Raw genomic sequence first — 21,726 nt, 5'->3', positions numbered from 1 at the left:
GTTGGAACAAATAACATTGCTTTTGTTACACCACAAAATGTAGCTTTTTTTAATGTCTTTGATAATTTGCTTTTCTTCCTTTGAAAATGAGCTCCTTAATTAACTATATGATCTACACTGTCAGTTCCCATACTTTAAAGCTAATAAAGAAAATACAGTACAGAAAAAAAGTTTACCAAAATCTGCAATCTGAACAGAACTCCCACACCACTATAGTCATGCTGCTTAAACTGAATTTGATTATGGATAATAAAACATGATATCACTGTTTTTTTTCTAATCAATACAATTGCATTACATACATTGCAGGTATTTAGAGTATTACAGTAGTAGCTTCAGGCGCCTGAAGTTGCCTCGCAAGGAAACTTTGGGCTACTTCGGGAAAGCGAAGCAACTCGTATGCCATCCCACCGATGATTTACATTCTTGCCAGTGGGATGGCATAGATTAGTATCTATATTAGTTGCTCGCAATAGGGAAGATTTATCGGGGGCGACTAATCTCCCCGTGCGCCACTGACATAACACATATAAGACCTTTACTAATGAAGCCCCTCCCTATATCTCAGCTCTAATCCCAAAATACACTCCTTCATTCAACCTACGTTCTGCCTCTGACCTTCGCCTCCTCTTATTCTCTCATCACCTCTTCCCATTCCCGCTGCAAGACTTCTACCAGGCTTCTGCCTGTCTCTGGAACTCTCTGCCTCTGCCCATCAGGCTCTCCCCTTCCTTTAAACGCTACCTTTAAACGCTACCTAAAGACCCATCTGTTTAGGGAAGCATATGCAATGTATCTAAACTGATCAGACATTTATATATGCATTAAAAATTACCAATCACTATCCACATTCATTTTGTTTTAATGTACCCCTAACCCCTGTAGATTGTAAGCTCTTGTGAGCAAGGCCCTCTGATCCTATTGTAGAAAATTGCCTTAATTTTCTTGGGGTTTTTTTCCTCTCATCTGGCGCATGAAAAACATAGTCATGCAATTAACTGTCCCCAGTTGGTTGGGGGTGCCCATCAAATTGGCAAATATCTAGCTAATTTGGGTTTCCTTGTCCTTTAAGCAATCTCTTATATGTTCAGGAATGTAAATACTGGCATAATGATACACGGGGCACAGTACTCACTGGCTAAAATACATATTTTTTGGCTGAAAAGCACCAGTAACTTAACTGTCATCTTAATGGAAGGCAGCCGTGCCACCTTATGGAAAATGAGTGGAATCACAGTACTTATACTTTTTACATTAAAAGCACTCTATTAAGCACTTATAGGCTGAAAAGGGTATCATTTTTTTAAATGAATGGGAGGCAGCGGGGATATTTCAGGCACCTCTCTGGTGGCTGAAATATGCAGGTGAACAACATGCTTTATTTGCTACAGTTTTTACAATTCCTATCTCCCTATCCTTTCTATCAATGACTTTAACAAAAGATAGTAGCGCATTTTCCCATAAATCTAGTATTCTAGATGGACCACTATACAAATCTCAACTCAAACACAGGTTGTTGCTTTTGTTCCCAATCTTTATAACTGTTTGTTTTAACAAGCAGGGCCATCTTTAGTTCTTATTAGTCTTGTTTTTAATATAAATAATATTAAAGTGCTGCATAAGGATTATTAAAGTGCTGTTAAGGATTAACAGATCAACTTTTGAAGGAGATAAGAAATATTATGATAGATATTGGTCACTGGCTTCTATAGGCAAGGCAGGCACAAATATATATGTGTATTCTGCAACAGATTCTTTTTTATCAGGCACAAAATGTAGAGCATTGCCAAACCCCAGGCATAAGTGCTCTTTTGTACAGTAAATTATCCCTTTTCAGAAAAGGCAAATGGAAAATAATTTTAAAAGATCTTCATGTTTTTAAAACACAGAGATTATGGGTATGGGTTTAGAAATTGAAATGTTAGCCTTTTGCCAAGAACCTACTGCCAAGTACCTACCTACTAAAAAAGTCCAGTGTGATACTGTTCTGTACACTTTTCATTTAGAAAGAGGCTATGAATAAACAAGTGAGAATACATGTTCAACTGCACGACTTTCATTATTTTAAGCAGAGCACTTCAATATAAAGGTAATGTAACGTGAACTCTTTACTGATCTTATAATTTGAGGATAGTAATCATGATGTTACATTATGTTAGAAAATTAGCAAGCAAATGCTACAACTAGGGAAAAATACAGTGTATGGCTGAACGCTTCCACTTTCCTAAAACTGCATTATCTGTTGCTAAATAGGAACGCACAATCACATGAACATTTTTTATTCTTGGCCAAATACCTATTAGCTTACAATACACATTTTAGTGGTAATTGGGTTCTCTGTCAGATATCAACATAATTAACAATGAAATGCAAATACTAATTACATTTTTAAATGCTGACAAAGCACACAGAATTGTACCAACAGGATCACAATCTCCAATGCAATTGCCTGTGTCAGTTGAAAACATACAGTAGAAAAGCTGAAAGCTGAAGGTCACAAAGGAACACAAAGTAAGTAGTCTATGACTATTCTCATTCATCCAGGTCATGATATACAGCATATAGTAGAATTAAGTCTAAAGCAACTGGACTTTAGGAGTTTTCTTGAAAGTGTTTTACCACTCATCTGAGTGGCTTCTTCAGTTCATCTGAGTGGCTGAAACCAACACCTAACTGAATAAGTTCAATGGAACAATTGTGATTGGATGCCTGTGTCTGTACTAACCTTATGGGTTACTTTGTTCTCATCCACATGCTATTGTGCTACTAAACTGATAAATACATCTTAACTGTATCAAGGGTAATTTCAGTCTGAAAAATTACATTTGTGGAAAATAATTTTTTACTGGATGAGGATTAAGGAGCTGTGTAGTTCAAACATGGAGAAAATGTGCTACCCAGACCACCTGAGCCTGCTCCACCAAGACCATGCCCCGATCTGTAGTAACCATTTATGCCAGATCAAATGAGAAGCTTTCATATGGAGTTTAAATGATATTTAAAGCTTAACTAAGAAGTAGGCTATAAATGCTTCATGTTATGTTTTGGGCTTCTGTACCAGCCCAAGGCAACCACAGCCCTTTAAGCACATAATACTGTATATCCAGACTATAAAAGTTAAAATACAAGGCTGAATAAATAATTCAATTAAATTCTCATTACATGACAGCTGAAAAAATGGTGCAATTTTTTTTTATTTGATAATCAACCCTTTAGCATCACTTTCCATGACACGTGAACCTAATTTTCTGCTTGATGATTTGTAACAATGACTAAGCATCATAACTTTTATAGAGATTCTGGAACTTTAGGCTGGTGCAGTAAGTACAGTATATAAAATACAACATTTCTATCAATATTTCTTAAGTTCTCCTTGAAAGTCTATTAAACTGTCCTGCAATTTAACAGATGCAATTTAAATCCCCCCATGGCTATATCTATGCTGCAGCCAGATGGACAAGTTTTACTAGTGACATTTGCCAGGAAACACCTCTGTCAATCAGGTAACCTGTGCTAAAACAGTCTCTTGTACAGTGCCAGGCAATATACGGTACTAAATACTACTCCGCCAGTCATTTAATAGCACAGCAATATCTGGGGGTACAGCATAGGGAACAATGATGCCACCACTGTCTACCCCAGATGGTCACAGCATTTGGTAAGCTAAGTGCCTGTGCAGACCCAGCCTTGCTGATCTAGTTCAGTAGGAATAATTGATCCTAATATAATTTAACTACAGGTATAAGGGTCATCAATTAACATATCTGAATTTATCACCTATACAAACAACATTTTAGCAATATTTGTATGTATGTATGTATGTATATCTTTATTTATAAAGCGCTACTTATGTACGCAGCACTGTACAATAGAATATTTGTAAAAATGCAGAATAATCACATCCAAATAGAATTAGAAAACAGCAAGAACCAAATCTATCTGTTCTTTTTAAGGGAAATAGGTTTAACCATGAACAACCACTTAGCAGAACAGCAAGAAAAGGGCCGATGAGTATTAAATGGAAAAAAGCAAATTGAATGGGTCTAAACAAGGTCAGCTGAAAGTCAAGAAAATACAAGTGGGAATTCGCAGAAATATCTGGCAATAAGAAAGCAATGCAATGCAATAATGCTTTCAAATACTTAGCTTACATCTATAAGATACAAAACACTTTGTTTGCAGCTTCCAAACTCAATCTATAAAAGCTTGTAAATAGGGCCTTAAAATTACATGTGTAATCTATTATCTACAAACCTGTTATCCTGTATGCCCAAACAATGTCATTTCCAATAGAATAAACTAGTCTTCATTTTTGACTCATTTGCTTTTTCCCTATACAGATATGGGACCTGTTATCCAGAATGCTCTGGACCTGCTCATTTAAATATTGAATAAACCCAATGGGATTATTTTGCCCCCAATAAGGATTAATTATATCTTAGTTTGGATCAAGTACAAGGTACTGTTTTTTTATTACAGAGAAGGAAATAATTTTATAAAATTAAAATTATTTGCTTATAATGGAGTCTATAGGAGATGGCCTTTGTGTATAACGGGTTTCCAGATAAGGGATTCCATACCAGTAATAAGGAGACAGTCTTGTACTTGCTGTTAACTAAGATAGCATTAATCCATGTTAATTATAAAACAATACCTTTGTATTGTATTTTAAGCAGCCCTTATGTACGGTGTTCCACCTTACAGAGGACCACTTCTCTAGCATACCCAAGGTCCAAACCAGAACAGAACCTAGCCGAATGAACAATGACCTGACTTTCCTTTTAGGCCTAAAGTGCCATTCAGTTTTATAGTGCTTTGTTGACTTAAATTATGCATTTAAATTATGCATTAAGCATATCTACAAAGGATGAAAATGGCGCTTTTAATTTTATTTTCCAGTGTATTATATAAAGCCCCATGCTTATCATACCAATGAACAATACCCTAGAATGGCAACGTCACATGAGATGCTTTGTTTCTGTTAAATCACTTAAGGGGACATTTTCCATCCCCAGGAGGCACAAGTGCTGGAGTGCTAATGGCCAAAAGAGCATGCCCCTTGGTCCTCACTTACAGAGCTGTTGCGACAACAACAGATTATATCAATGGACTTAGTCTGATATAAGGATACGTTCACACATTTTGTTGCAGTTTCCACTTGAGCTGGAAGCAGGTTCTGCATTTGAATTTGGAAGGTTCTATTGATCTAATAATGTAAGACTTTGACAGGGTACAGGCTTTTCTCCAGCACTGTCAGTCGCATACAGACTAAAAGCAATTACTTCAGGTGCTCATTCTCCAATGGATGTGCCTAGAACACATTGGTAAAGAGAGACAGTCAGACAGCAAGGGACTGCAGAATATAAAAACCATCATTTTATATAAGTGCTGTTTCCTATTAAAATAAGAATCAGTCTGATTTCTCCACACACAAACATTTTTTTACATGTTTGTTTAATACTGAAACATAATAATAACTATTATACCTCTTCTTTTTACGACTGTCTGAACCGCAAAAAAGAAAAAAAGGATAAAGCCACAAAATATTGTCATTTCTGATTTACGTGTAACAAAGTTGCAGACTGAAGCACTAAAGTTTGAGCTAAGGGTATAATGGTAGGAAGCCAAAGGCTTATTTTTGTGGATCAGTGAGCTCCTGCCACTTGATTTAGAAGGAACAGTTATTTTGTTATTCCAAATGCCTTACATTGGAAACGCTACCAGAAAACATTTCCACTGAGACCTCCAAATACAGAAAAAAACACTATGCTGTATATCTGTTCAAACACACAAAGAATTCTAAACTACAGAATAATTATAGTAACAGAACACAGAATAGCAAGAAAAAAACCTATTTTAATAGAGACTCGGCTTGTGAATAATGTATTACACTTGGGATGTAATAACATTCTTACCCATATACTTTGCATATATACTGGCGGTGTATTTAAGAAAATGAAAATAACAGACGCAAATGAATATATAAGCCAATCAGGTTCCTCAAGTTACTCTGTAAGATTCATAAACTGCCATTTTTAGCAATCGGCGACGGTGGCTATTTTCAGAAAATCGAACCCCAGGGCTATCATTAATTTTAGCGTTTCAGAGTGATACTGAAGAAAAAAGAAAGACTCCTTAATTTAAGATGGATCACTACTCAAAATGTTGTTTTGATTTGTATTTTTTGCATAACGACAGAAAATGCAATGCTGAGCAACTTTTCCATGTACATTCACTGAACTTTTTCAATGGCTTTACAATTATGTAAAAAATGCAATTGCAATTCCAAAGCAGTATCTGCCTGCTTATTTATATTCTCTGCATTACTAGTCCTGACTTCTGAAACAGGGCAGAAGAAGCCAGCTGATTAACAGACCAGGAGTAGAAGTGAACTTGAGTATTTAAAGAGTCAGAACCAGAGAACAAAAAGTACAGCATTACTGATTTCAGTTGTAATTACAAATAATTTTATAATTGTTGAAAATGTTTAATCAAAGTATATTGGAAAGCTGCTTAGAAATTTAGTTTAATATGAAAAAATTATAGAGAAAAAAAATCAAAATCGGGAGGAATTTTTTTTCTAAACAAAAGCAACAATTGGTGAACTGACATTGCATAAGCACGATTAAAAAGGAGTCCCAAATGCCTTTTTGGTTAGCTATTGACTATAGACATATTTATATGCACTACCCATTATGGTGGATAGTAAAGAACATGTACCATTTACTCTTACGTGGTGCAGACGAAGGCTAATTACCACACAAAATGGCCACACTTTTACCACACTTCTGCTTGTTGGTTGCGTGAAGGTTAAGATGTGGGACCCTTATAAGCCAAGTCACAATGTTCCACAGTGAGCAAAGTGTACTTAAGGATGCAGTAACCATAATTTTTTCCCACAATACACTGGGTTTTCCCAAAATTAATGGCCCGTTGCACACGCAATGTGGGCGTTAAATTTTACGCAATTGCGCTATGCCTGACTCTTGCGTGTGGGCAAACTGCGTCCAATTCGTCAACTGCATGTACATGTTCACTGTAAATCAAAGTGAAAAACTACTTGACAAAATTGCCATTCGACACGACAAAGCTGAAGGGAATGCTGCATGCCGTGTCTTTATCCAACAGGATAAAATCTGATGGTGTCTGACAGATTTTTTTTTTCTCATTCAAATCCATTGACAGTCGGATGAAGATGCACACCACCTAACTTTATCTGATCGGACTTTATATTACAGCCTAGGGAGATCAGATTTTGTAGGATCCTACAAAATCTCATGGTGTTGCATGACAAGATCGGATAACACCTGACCCACAAAATCTGATCAAAATCTCCGGTGGAGTTTTGCCCAAATGAAGTTGTATTACCCTAGGCGAGCAGACTGTATTTGGACAGAAGTACCTAAACTGATAAATACATCTTAACTGTATCCAGAGTAATTTCAGTCTGCAAAATTACATTTGTGGAAAATAATTATTTTACTGGATGAGGATTAAGGAGCTGTGTAGGTCAAACAGGGAGAAAATGTGCCACCCAGACCACCTGAGCCTGCTCCACCAAGACCATGCCCCGGTCTGTAGTAACCATTTATGCCAGATCAAATGAGAAGCTTTCATATGGAGTTTAAAGGATATTTAAAGCTTAACTAAGAAGTAGGCTATAAATGCTTCATGTTATGTTTTGGGCTTCTGTACCTTTAATGAAAGTGGTTTTCGGCCAACTTACTGCAAGGAAACACACAAACTGCTCACTGCATCTTTGGGCATAAATGAGCCCTAATATGTTCTCAGATTAATTTATTTTTTTTTATATATTTTTTTTTGTTGTTTTTCTTTATGGTATGCTTATTTATTACATGGCATTGCCTCCTTAGAACCTGGAGCAAGCAGAATAGTTTTAACATAAGCCAGAGCCTGCCGACAGTAATCCACCTTGAGCAAAACCCTTTAAGTGCTGAGCATCAGCACTAATGCTTATGTATGCAAGCATTCTAGAACTGGCGCATTTAATCAATTGTTCTATAATGGCTAAACTCCATGGGAGAGTTACTAGGATGGTGTTGGACAGACAAAACGCATTCTACAAGTCGGATGTAATTGCATGTGCTAAAACAGAACTGATAAAAAAAAATCTCATGTGTAAATGATATGAAAGATTTGCCATCCAACATGACCCGCCTGTTGGGAGGGAACCTTGCATGCTGCATCTTTATCCGACAAGATAAAATCCAATGGTGTCTGACTGACTTTTTGTTCTCATTGAAATACATTGACTGGCAGATATAGATGCAGGAACAAAACACACCATCAGACTTAATCTGATCCAACTTTACATTACAGCCTATGGAGATCAGATTTTGTAGGATCCTACAAAATCTTGTGCTGTTGGGTATTTTTGCATGCTGTTGCATGAAGGATCACATTAAGTCTGACCCACAAAATTGGATGATAATCTCCTTAGAGGTTTAGCCCTTTTTTCAGCTGCATCCTTATGATGTGCTGTGAATCCATTACAAAAAGCTTGCCCATTTCACCATAAAGATGGTATATTTATGCACAAATGAACACCCATTTGAACCTCATCCCTACTTTTGAAGTACTTGCTAGGGCTGCCATCTGTCCGGCTTCCGGAAACCTGGTTGTCCGGGTCAAAACCCGGACGTTACCACCCTCTCCGTGCCCGGCAAAGAAGTCGGCAGAGCTGGCAACTGCTGTACTTATTCTCGCTGTTTAATTTATAATAACTGTACTTCTGTTTGTGTTTTTTCGCCTTGTGGTGCTATATAAATAAATACAATATCTACACTGCTGTAAGAACGTTTTAAAATGGCACTTGTTTGTATTGCATTTTTTTGAGTTAAATGCAGGATGAGGGATACAGTTACTATGAGTAATAGATATTTTATTGTTGTCACTATAAATGTACTATTTATAATAATAGCACATACATTCACACACAATGGATACCTGCAAGGTTAAAATAATCTAGTATAAGGTTGCATGTCCACATATGAAACAATTTACCTCCTATACATATTCACTAACGACCTGAGCATCTAAGCATTTAATTCCAGAAGGAGCATTGTATTTGTCTGTCTAAATAAGGCAAACAGATGTATGACAAATATCCATAAGAATACATAAGCTATTATCTGCCTTTCAGCGAAAAGAGCTGTATAGAAAATGCTTGCCCCTCACATCCCATGAACCTGCCAGTTCCACTTCAGGAGATATTCCTCACGTCTGCATGTACTTGCCACTTCCATCCATCGAAGATATTACTTTTGAATCCCAAAGCAATGCAGTGCACCCCCCTACCCCCTCCTTATTCGTCCCATTGTATATTGTATTATTGTTACCAGGGACAACTCAAGATCATTTAGTCATATGATTGTGCTTTAAAAGTACGATAAATAAATAGTGAGATGGAAATTGTATCACTATTTCACCTGCAGAATGAAGGCATTGCTGTTTTTAAAAAAAGAAATGTCAGGGAAAATATTCACCTCTCACTCATAGCTGCAGGATACTAGCAAAACATTTCTGCTAAAAGAGCAACATTATATAAAATAGTGGCATATGACAAACAATGGAAAACAAACGGTATTTCTGCACACTTTCATTCTTTCACAGGTGCAGAAGAAAAAAGAACTTACAGCAATGCAGGATTGACATAGTGCCCCATTGTACAGATCATGGATCTATAAGCCATAATTCTCAGGACCTAGAATTTTTCAGATAAGGAGTCTTCCTATATTTTGGAGCATGAAGGCTGCTAAAAGTATTGAAACGGGATTGCTTTGACGACAATATAGATTTATGCTACTACAGTAAATATCAAGCACAGGTACTTACTGTTAGAGAAAAACTGAATTAGGCAAAATGATTGCTTCTTTAAATAGGAGCCTATAGGAAATGTAATGTCATATTTGGGACCCCTAATGGTGGGCATATACAGCACAACACAACAAAGCCATAAGTTTATCGGCCCATGTATTTACCATATAATTGAGGTTGGGGCATGCTGGGAACTGTAGTCCAGCAACATTAGGGTTGTATTCTTAAAGCAATATTGCACAATAAATCTTTTCCAAAATTTTCTCCCAAATCTCCAGGGCCAGCGGCTGCATTAAAATGCAAGGAATCCTCCAATGAGAATCTCAGCTGATCTGTGTAAATCTGGCTCCCTGTTCTTTGTTCCTTCAATTGGAGTTGGATGCTTTAAAGGGACACTAAACCCTGCTGCAGAGAACGGCTCAACCAAACTTTACTTAGCTGTTACTGGACTACAAATCCCAGGATAATGTAACATATAATGAAGGGTGAGGCATGCTGGGAGCTGTAGTCAAGCAACATCAGGGTTGTAATCTTAAAGCAACATTGTCCAATAAAACTTTTTTTTTATCCCCATGTCTGATTCGTCATATAATGAAGAAAAAAACATAATTATCTCTATATGTAAGATAACAGCAATATGCCTGACATAGTTCTGGGAATCAGCACTCTCACTGGTCACTTCTCTTGCACTTATAATGAGAGTTTGGGTCAGTAGAATGCTCAGTGATGAATTTTCTTGCATCCATAGTTACGTTTTTCAACAACTTCTATAGCAAAACTAGAGGGTGCAGTGGGACAGCGGTATGATTGGGTTTACAATCCCTTTAATCTTCTTGAATCATTCCAGGCTTACCTCTTTGTATCAAGCTCCAATAACCCAAGGGGGTCACCATTATTCATTCATGGTGGGCCAAGGGATAGTTTTAGGTCAAGATATAATGGAATAGTGATATAAATAACACACACATATTATATATATATACAGTGGCTTGCAAAAGTATTCAGCACCCTTGAACTTTTCCACATTTTGTCACATTACAGCCACAAACATGAATCAATTTTATTGGAATTCCACGTGAAAGACCAATACAAAGTGGTGTACACGTGAGAAGTGGAACGAAAATCATACATGATTCCAAACATTTTTTACAAATAAATAACTGCAAAGTGGGGTGTGCGTAATTATTCAGCCCCCTGAGTCAATACTTTGTAGAACCACCTTTTGCTGCAATTACAGCTGCCAGTCTTTTAGGTTATGTCTCTACCAGCTTTGCACATCTAGAGACTGAAATCCTTGCCCATTGTTCTTTGCAAAACAGCTCCAGCTCAGTCAGATTAGATGGACAGCGTTTGTGAACAGCAGTTTTCAGATCTTGCCACAGATTCTCCATTGGATTAAAAAAAAAAAAGTTCCATTTTGGTCTCATCTGACCAGAGCACCTTCTTCCACATGTTTGCTGTGTCCCCCACATGGCTTGTGGCAAACTGCAAACGGGACTTCTTATGGTTTTCTGTTAACAATGGCTTTCTTCTTGCCACTCTTCTATAAAGGCCGACTTTGTGCAGTGCACGACTAATAGTTGTCCTATGGACAGATTCCCCCACCTGAGCTGTAGATCTCTGCAGCTCCCCCAGAGTCACCATGGGCCTCTTGGCTGCATTTCCTTGTTCGGCCTGTGAGTTTAGGTGGACGGCCTTGTCTTGGTAGGTTTACAGTTGTGCCATACTCCTTCCATTTCTGAATGATCTCTTGAACAGTGCTCCGTGGGATGTTCAAGGCTTTGGAAATCTTTTTGTAGCCTAAGCCTGCTTTAAATTTCTCAATAACTTTATCCCTGACCTGTCTGGTGTGTTCTTTGGACTTCATGGTGTTGTTGCTCCCAATATTCTCTTAGACAACCACAGAGCAGCTGTATATTTACTGACATTAGATTACACACAGGTGCACTCTATTTAGTCATTAGCACTCATCAGGCAATGTCTATGGGCAACTGACTGCACTCAGACCAAAGGGGGCTGAATAATTACGCACACCACACTTTGCAGTTATTTATTTGTAAAAAGTGTTTGGAATCATGTATGATTTTCGTTCCACTTCTCAAGTGTACACCACTTTGTATTGGTCTTTCACGTGGAATTCCAATAAAACTGATTCATGTTTGTGGCTGTAATGTGACAAAATGTGGAAAAGTTCAAGGGGGCCGAATACTTTTGCAAGCCACTGTATATATGCTTTGCTCCCTGATCAGCATGAAGGTACAGTGCTGCCATAGGATCACAAGGGTCCTGGACTCAAGCACCTGGAGTCAAAACTGGCTTGAACAAAATATAACATTCTTAAGTGTTTTTATGGCAGCCCGACCATTTGCCTTTTAAAATATATAATTTACACATCACATTGTAACAATTACAATCTGTAAAATACAATGTCAGTGGGTATCCAGGAATGGAAATACCCAACACCATCTGAGCTAGATAATGTGCCAAACAACTTCATATCTCTATACTTCCCTCTCACTAAGCTCCAGGGATATTTTCAATTATGTGTTTTCATTTATATTCAGAGACAGCTTTACCACTGGGCACTGAGCGTGTTATTTCCTTAGGGCCCCCAGCATCACAGCAGTCCCACAAAAGCCTTAGTGCAGATATACATAAAAGTACAAAATTTACATTATTCAATAGTTATTAGATACCTTGTGCTTACTAATCTGCAATGTATAGTCTGCTGCACCTCCTACCTTTGTTAAACTACAGCTCCAGAATCCCAGATTAGGGATGGGATGTTGGGGGCTGTAACACACTAACATCCATCGTACATGTAAATATTTTCACCATTAAATTGAACTCTAGCCTTTATTGCCAGACACCTTCTTCACGTGTTTAAAGGGGTTGTAAACCCAGCCATGTTCCCGCCCCAATGCGCCAGCTAGTTTTGCTATAGAAGTTGCCAAAAAACATAATTGTAGATGCAAGAAAATTTACCAATACAAATTCTACTTATTAGAAAACTTCATTATAAATGCAAAAGAATTGATCAGTGAGAATGTGGATTCCTAGTACTATGTCAGGCATCCTGCAGTTATCTTATTGAGATAATTATGTAGTTTTTTCCTATATTATATGACACTGAAATCAGACATGGGGATAAAGGACAGACTTGTTCAGTGATAGGAAACTGTGCTTAAAGCATCCAGCTTCAATTGCAAGAACAAAGTACAGGGAGCTAGATTTACACAGCTGGGATTATCATAGGAGGATTTTTTGCATTTTAAAGCAGTCACTGGCTAGGGAGATTTGGGGAAAAAATAGGAAAAGTTTTACTGTGCAGTTTTGCTATAAGAATACAACCCTGATGTTGCTGGACTACAACTCCCAGCATGTCTCAACCTTCATTATATGTTACATTATTTTGGGATCTGTAGTCCAGTAACAACTGAGTAAAAAGTATGACTGAACTGTGCAGTGCAGCAGGTTATACATCCCCTTTAGGGGGTTGTAAACCCAAAATAAAATGTATATTGAAATGTATATTTATTTCATAAATGATTTTAAAAGTGATTTATATATGTTTTTTTCTGTCAGAACCCTGCTATGCCCCTTTAGGATGGGTTTGACTATATGTACCATTAGGATTGCCACCTTTTACAAATAAATTTACTGTCTACAGTAGGCAGGATTGTAATAGGTCATTGAAGAAGGGAACAGGTCAATTATGTAAATAGGTGGGTCAATGGAGCAAAGCGCTTGTGGTGGATTCTGGGCCTCTCCAGGTGAAAAAAGCTAAAGGTGGCCATACCTCACCAAGTGAGCGGATCTTCTCACCTTCTTCCTCACCTATGGGTGGGCGATATCGGGCTAATTCAGCCGTTTGGCGCTAGAGCCAAAGGATCGAATTGGAACAACTGGTATAGGCGTCTGTCGTTCAGCGCCCGCATCAACGAGCCGACGCGGTCAACAATCTGACTACATTTTTAAACCTGCCCTTCGTTAGTGCCCCTACACGTGTTGATAAGCTGCCGAATCGGTCCACCTTAAAGCTGGCCATACACGCACCGATACTATCGTACGAAACTTCGTTTCGTACGATATTCGGTGCGTGTATGGCATGTCGGCGAGTCGACCGATATCGCAGGAAGCTGCTGATATCGGTCGACTCGCCGATCGGACCGGTTAAAAGATTTTGATCGGGCGCCATAGAAGGCGACTGAACAAAATCTGCCGTCAGGGCTGAATCGGCAGAAGGAGGTAGAAATCCTATTGTTTCTACCTCCTTATCTGCTGTTTCAGCCCTGATGGTGTGTGGCGGATCTGACGATGTTTCGTGCGACCGATGGTCGCACAAAACATCGCCAGATCGCCACGTGTGTGGCCACCTTAAGACTGGTGTTTCCCTGGCTAAGCCAGGTGGCAACCCTATGTACCAAAGCTATGGTCAGCATTCCTAATTCCAAAACTCCAATATTTTGTGATTAACAAACCCATGTACAAAGCATAATGGGAAATGAAGGCTTGGTTGACAGAGAGCTGTGTTCTGAAACATTATTCCTATGGTATATGTACAGAGCTCCTGCAGTACAGAGAATAGCAAATCACACATAGATGCAAATAACTTCAAAAGTCACTGAAAATATGTTACAATAATATACATACAAATTGCCTAGCTTTAAATTTGCTTTCATTATGTAAAATGATAGCTGTTTACCTCCTTTAATGCCAGAGCTGTTTATATTGCAGCTGGCAAAATTGTTTCCCTTGGAATACAGCTGCAAACATATGGTATACACTACAGGCTTTCTCATTTCCAAGTACAAATTTCGACTCAAGAAGATTGTAAAGCTGAGCGCCCTGTATTACACGGAATACGGTAAAAGGGACGTACTGCAGTCAGTGAGAGCGCTGCATGCTGGAAGGCTAAACCTATCCAGTAAGGCAAAGCAACGCATGCTGGGAAGTCGATGTGCTATATATGATATATAAAATAGTGTCTAGATATTATGTAAGAAGTAGTGGCTGTATATACAATCCCCCTGTCACGTATACATGTAATAATGAGAGCAGAGTGAAATGTGTTATTAATGGAAGCCCTATGCGGAGCTATATAGTTTTCCTATAGCTGTCCCGCAGTGAATGGCAAGGAGACGGACAGAAAGGAAGAGAATGCGTGCTACACACCAAGCAGGAGCCCGTCCATGTCAAAGATGATGTGTGTGACAGGTTGCGGCGTGCTTGCCATAGGCGGCGCCATCATGTCCGCCGGGCCGAACTGAGGAGTTGCGCTTTGCTGGGAGCAGGATACTGTACGTGTGGCGGCGCGGCGCGGCACCTAAAGGCCGACTGTAATCTAACCGTGGGATGGAGCTTGCCTTTGTAGCTGTGGGGCAGTCCGGCTGCCGGTCCCTGATTATGCGTTATTTTATAGAGGTGATATGTCACAAAGAATGTCCATTGCTCACATCCGTCCCTGAACCAGAGAAGCTTGCAATCTGATTTTAAGTCTGTTGTTTCTACCTCCATATCTGACGATTCAGCTCTGAATGTTAGTGGAGGGTAAAAGAGTTGCAGTAAAGATTGTAAATGTAATGTGTATGGCCACCTTTAGTACCACATTAGTCTTGGATGCTAGGCTTGTTCAAGAAATCATCCAAGCCTCTCTTAAAGGCATTAACAGAGTCTGCCATTACCACATCACTAGGAAGGGCATTCCCCAACCTTGCTGCCCTCACCGTGAAGGAAGAGCGTTCCCCGATCCGACGAAAAGTCAAACCTGCCCGATTTCAGGACAGATGTCTGTTGGGCAGGCTCGTCTTTAGTGCCCATACACGGGCTGATAAGCTGCCGAATTGGTGTAAGGGGACGATATTGGCAGCTAGAATCAGCCCATGTATGGCAGCCTTTAGAACCCTATCACATTCACAAACAGTAGGATCAATTTTACCAGGAGGCAATTAACCTGCCTGTATGCATTGGGAGTGTGGGTGTAAACCAGAGTAACAGGAGGGAACCAACACAGATTGATCGCCGTAGGCAGAGGGTGATTTTTTTTTTTTTTGTTTGGGGAGGCCTACATGCCTCCCCGATATCGCCACCCGTAGGTGGGGATATCGGGTGAAGATCCGCTCACTTGCCGACATCGCCAAGCGAGCGGATCTGCCCGTGTATGGCCAGCTTAAAGCTACATGACAACGAAACAGCTCTCATATTAAGTGGCATTGACAAAAGTTGTTATTCACCTATCACTGACTACATGGGGTAGATTTTTGTCTTAGAATGCACTGCAGCATTATCAGGCAGACATCTGTCCCTTACTTGGGCTGACTCAAGAGCTACCAACTGATGGGTCCACAGGTTGAATGGTTAAGTATTAAACTACCTGCTGTTTCATGCCAATTATTGCAGGGACCCCCAGGTGCAGTATTATGACTGACACCTTTGTTGGTAACTTTAACAAGTTATTCAGACATAGTGCCTGCTCTTCATCCTTTTTATATTAGGTTCAGACTACTTTCTTGCATACCATTGAAACAGTCAAACAATCCCCACATACCAGGCAAGCTGCAGCTGCTGAGTCTGTTAGCCCCCATTGCTAGCAAAAAGAACCTGCTTGGGGTGAGTAGGGCTCAACCACACCTATTTCCTAACTGTAAGTGCAGTACTTGGTGCTGAGAGTGGCTGTACAGCCCTTATGTACAAAATCTCATGATAACATCATTGCACACTGGAGACTTTTTTTGACAGATTTGGGGAGCAGATCTGTGAAAAACAGAAAGATGGATGTGTAGTGATGAAAAAAATTGATCATGCTGATGTATGCCAGATTTATAATTGTAAACAGTTCTCTGTCCCGCAGCTGGTCCCACTGGTGTTCCATCTTTGGCACCATGCAATCCAACTGGTAACAATAATAAGAAGAGTCTGGATGCCCAAAACGTGTTGTGTGGATTGTAATAAAGTTGCAATACAGCAGTGAATGTGCATTTGTCGTCCGGTCCCATTTTGTTACTGTTACCATGCTGATGTAACCACACACCAAAAAATATACCATGTTTAATAGAGTACTAAACCCAGCTGTACTGCACTGTTCAACCAAACTAGAGCAGTCCCAAGCCGGATTTGGAATTTTTACTATTGAGTGCTATTCTGATATCTAGTGGGAGCTGCTATCTTGCTTCCTTTCCATTGTTCTGATTGGCTGCTGGGAGGAGAGTGATATAACTCCAACCTGCAGCTCATCAAGTGTGACTGAAGTTTATCAGAGCACAGGTCACATGGCTGTGGCACCCTGGGAAATGAAGAATATGGCTAGCCCCATGTGAAATTTCAAAATTAAACATAAAAAAAATCTGTCTGCGTTTTCGATGCAGGGACTTTTTGTATAAGGGGGGTAGGGGGGAGAGGGTGCATGACTGATGTGCATTTTAGGTGCGGGGGTGGAACGATCTGTGAACAGGGAGGCTGGGCAACAACTACTTGATGGAAGTTTGCTTTAACGGTGGGGTGACAGAAATGTTAAGTGAGCAGGTGTACTGGTACGCTCAATCAGACAAGGGAGGTGTATTGTATGCTCTGAGATAGTAGCATTAAATAAAAGCACCCTGGCTATTCTGAACCCTCCAAACTGCAATGGGACAGGATACTATGTTTTCCTTCTGAGGTGTTACAGTTGCTACAAATGTATTAAGGCACTCTTTTTGATACTCTCCAGCTGGGTGTTGAAGTGTGGAGAGCTGGATACATTTTCTACTATTTAAGTTGCAACATTGTGCCACACCAGCCTGAGTGAATTAGAGGTAGTTGATGAACACCTCATTGTCAGTGTTAAGATCGTGCTCCACCTCACGCTATTTTTAAATGGGGCTTTATTTTATGAGTACATATTTGTCGTATCGTTTATATTTAATATAAATAAAGGTTAAGTTGTAACTATTAATTTCTCTACCATTCTCAGATAGCTAATTTACCTGATAATCAGTTTGGGTAATGGTGCAGTTGACTGAAGTCTAATGGGGAACATCTGTTCGGGTGTTTCCTGATTCGTTTCTTGTGTTTTCGAAAAACAGATTTCAATGGGGGATTCTGCTGGAGAAGCTCTATTAACGGATGTGTTTTGCATATCCAGAATGCACCTCTGGTAGCTTACTGGAAAGTTTATGAGATCAAGCCAATAATATGTCTGATTGTCTGCCAATCAGATTTTGTCTTTTTTAAAAATGTACAGGTACAGGACCCATTATCCAGAACCAGTGGTATTCCGGATAAGAGATCTTTCCGTAATTTGAATCTCCATACCTTAAAAAAAATCAATACTACTAAAAAATTAATAAAACAATAATTAACCCCAATAGGATTGTTTTGCATCCAATAGGGATTATTAATATCTTAGTTGGGATCAATTACAAGGTACTGTTTTATTACTAATATGGCAATCATTTACCCCAAAATCACATGCCTTCCATATGACCATCAGAATATGCGTACTATAATATTAAATAATTTTTCAGCAGTGCATTGTGGCAAATACAAAACATATGCTAAAAATGTTAACCTTAATTTTGCTATCCATTTACCAAAAATCCTATGTCTGTCCACTTGACCAATAAGATTGCACCATTCCATTGTATAATCAAAGTACTCAGTAGGGCATTGTGGCAAATAACAACACATGAGCCTAATAGTCAGGTACTTAGGTATAATCTGCCATCCTCTTACTTCAGAAGTTCTATCTGCTGTTTGACCAATGTAATTGCGTCATTCCATTGTATCATAAAAGAACTCAACAGTGCTGCAAGTAAAGGCCATTTAGATAGAGATTTTCAAAGGTGCTGAGCTTGGTTATCTGATCTACTGTATTTGCCTGAAAAGCTTAGGGCCTTTGGAGATGTTTTAATGTAACTTTGAATAAAGTATTTTTTTGCTTTTAAAATTTGTGACCTTTGGAGTTTCCTGAGTATAGTGATTGTTGCTTTCTGCTTTATGCACCCTATGCTGAGGGTCTTGGGCTGGTGCACCTGAACCACCACTTCTACTTGGTAAGTGTTTTGTTTACTGCTGGTCATTCTGTGCCTTCATTTTTGGTTTTGCATTAACCTTATTGGTTTTCCAGCTAATATAGTGTACAGGACCATCTACCTATTTGACCAATGACATTGTAGCATTACACAGCACTTTTTAGCAGCACAGATCTGTTTCAAGGCAGTGCTTCAAGGCAGTGCTTTAAAAAAAAAAAAAAAAAATGTTATTTAAAAGCTAATATAAAATTTAATTGGCAAAGTTGGCTATATCAGATGCTATATCTAATTAATTTCTATATAAGTTATTTATATTTAGTACCCAAAGTAATAAACACAAAAACAGCTATTGCAAAATGACCGCAAACCAGTAGTTTTTCATAGTACTTCAGTTAATTTCTTATTGGTTTTATTTGTTGGGAAGATGGTAACAGTTCAGAAGTTGCTGTTTTTCAGCTAAAGTATTTAGCTCCCATGGGTGCTATAAACTGGATGTAAGATTTGCTGGAATCATGTTTCTTGTATTGTCAGCTCCTTATATTCTGTGTGTTTAATTTTTGTTTCTTTGTTTTTGGGCTGGATTTATAAAATTTCATTGTCTTTTTAAAAATCAATATTGATGTTTACTACCTGTAAAACAAAAAATGATAGTTTTGATCTAACTGTTTATTTTCCATGCTGGAACAATCTTTCTAGAGCAGCTGCAATTTGCATTGGTGTTAAAGGACAAGAAAAGGCTAAGTCACTTGGGGGTGCCAAAATGTTAGGCACCCCCAAGTGACTTTAATCACTTACTTTGTACCCCGAGCTGGTGCCCCTGTTAGGAGAAAACAGCACCAGCCCGGGGTAGCTGTAGCGGAGCGCTTCCTCGTTTCTGCTTCGTTTTGCCGGGACCCCACGACAGGCGCATGCGCAGTAGAGTGAAAAGCCAACTTCTCTGTTAAAGTTTGGCTTTTTCACTCTACTGCGCATGAAGTAGGAAGCGCTGCAGCTACCCCGGGCTGGTGCTGTTCTCTCTGAACAGGGGCACCAGTCCGGGGTAAAAGGTAGGTGATTTAAGTCACTTGGGGGTACCTAACATTTTGGCACCCCCAAGTGACTTTGCCTTTCCTTCTCCTTTAAATGATTTTGATGCTTCCCACTGCTGCTGAGCTGCATTGAACACTACTACCCGTTCCCTTTACATTACCACACATTCCTACCTGCTCTGCTTACCACCTCTCTTTCTCCTCTTCTATCCCTTTCTCTTCTAGTCTCCTCTTGTCTTCTTCATTTCCTTATTACTTGAAGGCAAGGCAAGAAGAGTGGGTCACATTCAGTTCACTAAGTACAGTTTTAGTTGCATAACCTACAACTTGGACATTTTGTTTCTTTTAATGGAATCCTATAGTTGATCTGAGACAAATAGTTGCTAGTGGCAGCAGTAGTTCTATGTTTGATTATCTGGTAAATGAGCCAATGTGCCCAACAAAGTAATTTGTCCCTTACGCTTATGTCTTATTTTGTTATTTCCAATGCAATAATGATGGTTGTACTAGGCTAAACACACAGGATCTTGGGCTTCACTCTTCCATATCAGTTGGCATATCCAGTATTAATTTTGCTGTCTAGTTCAATACTCTATAAAAATATGGTATTTAAACCAGAGAAGGCAGTTATTATGTATAAAATGTATATGTAAGCTTGTGTACATGTTTGTTTTTATTAACATCTACACTAAAAGGGAAATACTGAACAAACAGGGAAGTTGAAATTATTTGTTGTGGGACTGGAGACCTGAGTCAATGCTGTATGTAGATAAATCTTTAACCACCTCATTTATTTATTTAGAGCTGAATTATTTATTGCAGTTAAGGGGAAAAGGGATAAATAAATGCAAGGGTGTTTACAAATGCAGAAGTATGAATCCCTTAGCTGTAATACCATCTCTCCTCGTGTCTCATTATTCACATGCTCCGTAATTCGCAGGTCAACCTATATTAATCTTTTAACAAAGATAAATGGGACCTACAAGGCCATCTAAATGAACAATTTCTATCATACCTATTAAAACAAAATAATTCACTCTCACATTTTATTTTCTTAGGACAAAATATTTAATTTCCCAGAATATGGCTATATAATTGTTTATTTATTTATGCATTTTCACTAACTGATAATGTTTCTTGTCTTATCCAAGACCACAGTAGACAAAACAATTTACAGTTAAGTCAAGAAAAATAAAAAGTATAAATATAATATCAAAGTCAAAGATATTAAGGCCATTAAAGTGCATAGGCATTACAGTGGAAACAATGGCAGTCCTATGGAAATTCTAGAAGAAAAAGCTGGTACAGGGATAGGACCCATTATCCAGAATGCTCGGGACCAAGGGTATTCCGGATAAGTGCTCTTTCCGTAATTTGGATCTCCATCCCTTAAGTCTACTAAAAAATCAATGAAACATGAATTAAACCCAATAGGATTGTTTTGCTTCCAATAAGGATTTATATCTTAGTTGGGATCAATTACAAGGTACTGTTTTATTACTACAGAGAAAAAGGAAATCAGTTTTAAAATTCCAAATTATGTGATTTAAATGGAGTCTATGGGAGACGGGCTTTCCGTAATTCGGAGCTTTCTGGATACTGGGTTTCCGGATAAGGGATCCCATACCTGTACTGTTAAACAGTGCTGTTATTGAGAACAATAGGGGCATACATCTTGCCTTTACCATTATAACTTTGTGGACTGCAACTGAAAACAATAGGACTATGTTACATTGTGTGAATTCCCAGTAAACTAAAATGGATTCACACCTAATATTACCTTGGGTCCCCTATGGTACATGGAGCATAGGTGATGGTCAAGTAAGACCCCTACTCGTGATCAGCTCTAGCAG

General features: G+C 38.8%; 1 protein-coding gene across 2 annotated transcripts in view; it reads right to left on the bottom strand.

Moving 5' to 3' along the window:
- pudp (pseudouridine 5'-phosphatase) overlaps positions 1–15,081 on the bottom strand; it is a 115,278-nt gene extending 100,197 nt beyond the window's left edge. The window contains 1 exon segment of one of the 2 annotated variants that reach the window (NM_001011342.1): positions 15,013–15,081. In NM_001011342.1, the coding sequence (NP_001011342.1) occupies positions 15,013–15,031 (19 nt within the window). In that variant the 5' untranslated portion in view covers positions 15,032–15,081. 2 annotated transcript variants of the gene reach the window in all.
- Positions 15,082–21,726: the final 6,645 nt, after the last annotated feature.

This window comes from Xenopus tropicalis, chromosome 2 (genome assembly GCF_000004195.4).
Source record: "Xenopus tropicalis strain Nigerian chromosome 2, UCB_Xtro_10.0, whole genome shotgun sequence".
Lineage (NCBI taxonomy): Eukaryota > Metazoa > Chordata > Amphibia > Anura > Pipidae > Xenopus > Xenopus tropicalis.
This window is presented reverse-complemented; position numbering and strand designations above follow the sequence as displayed.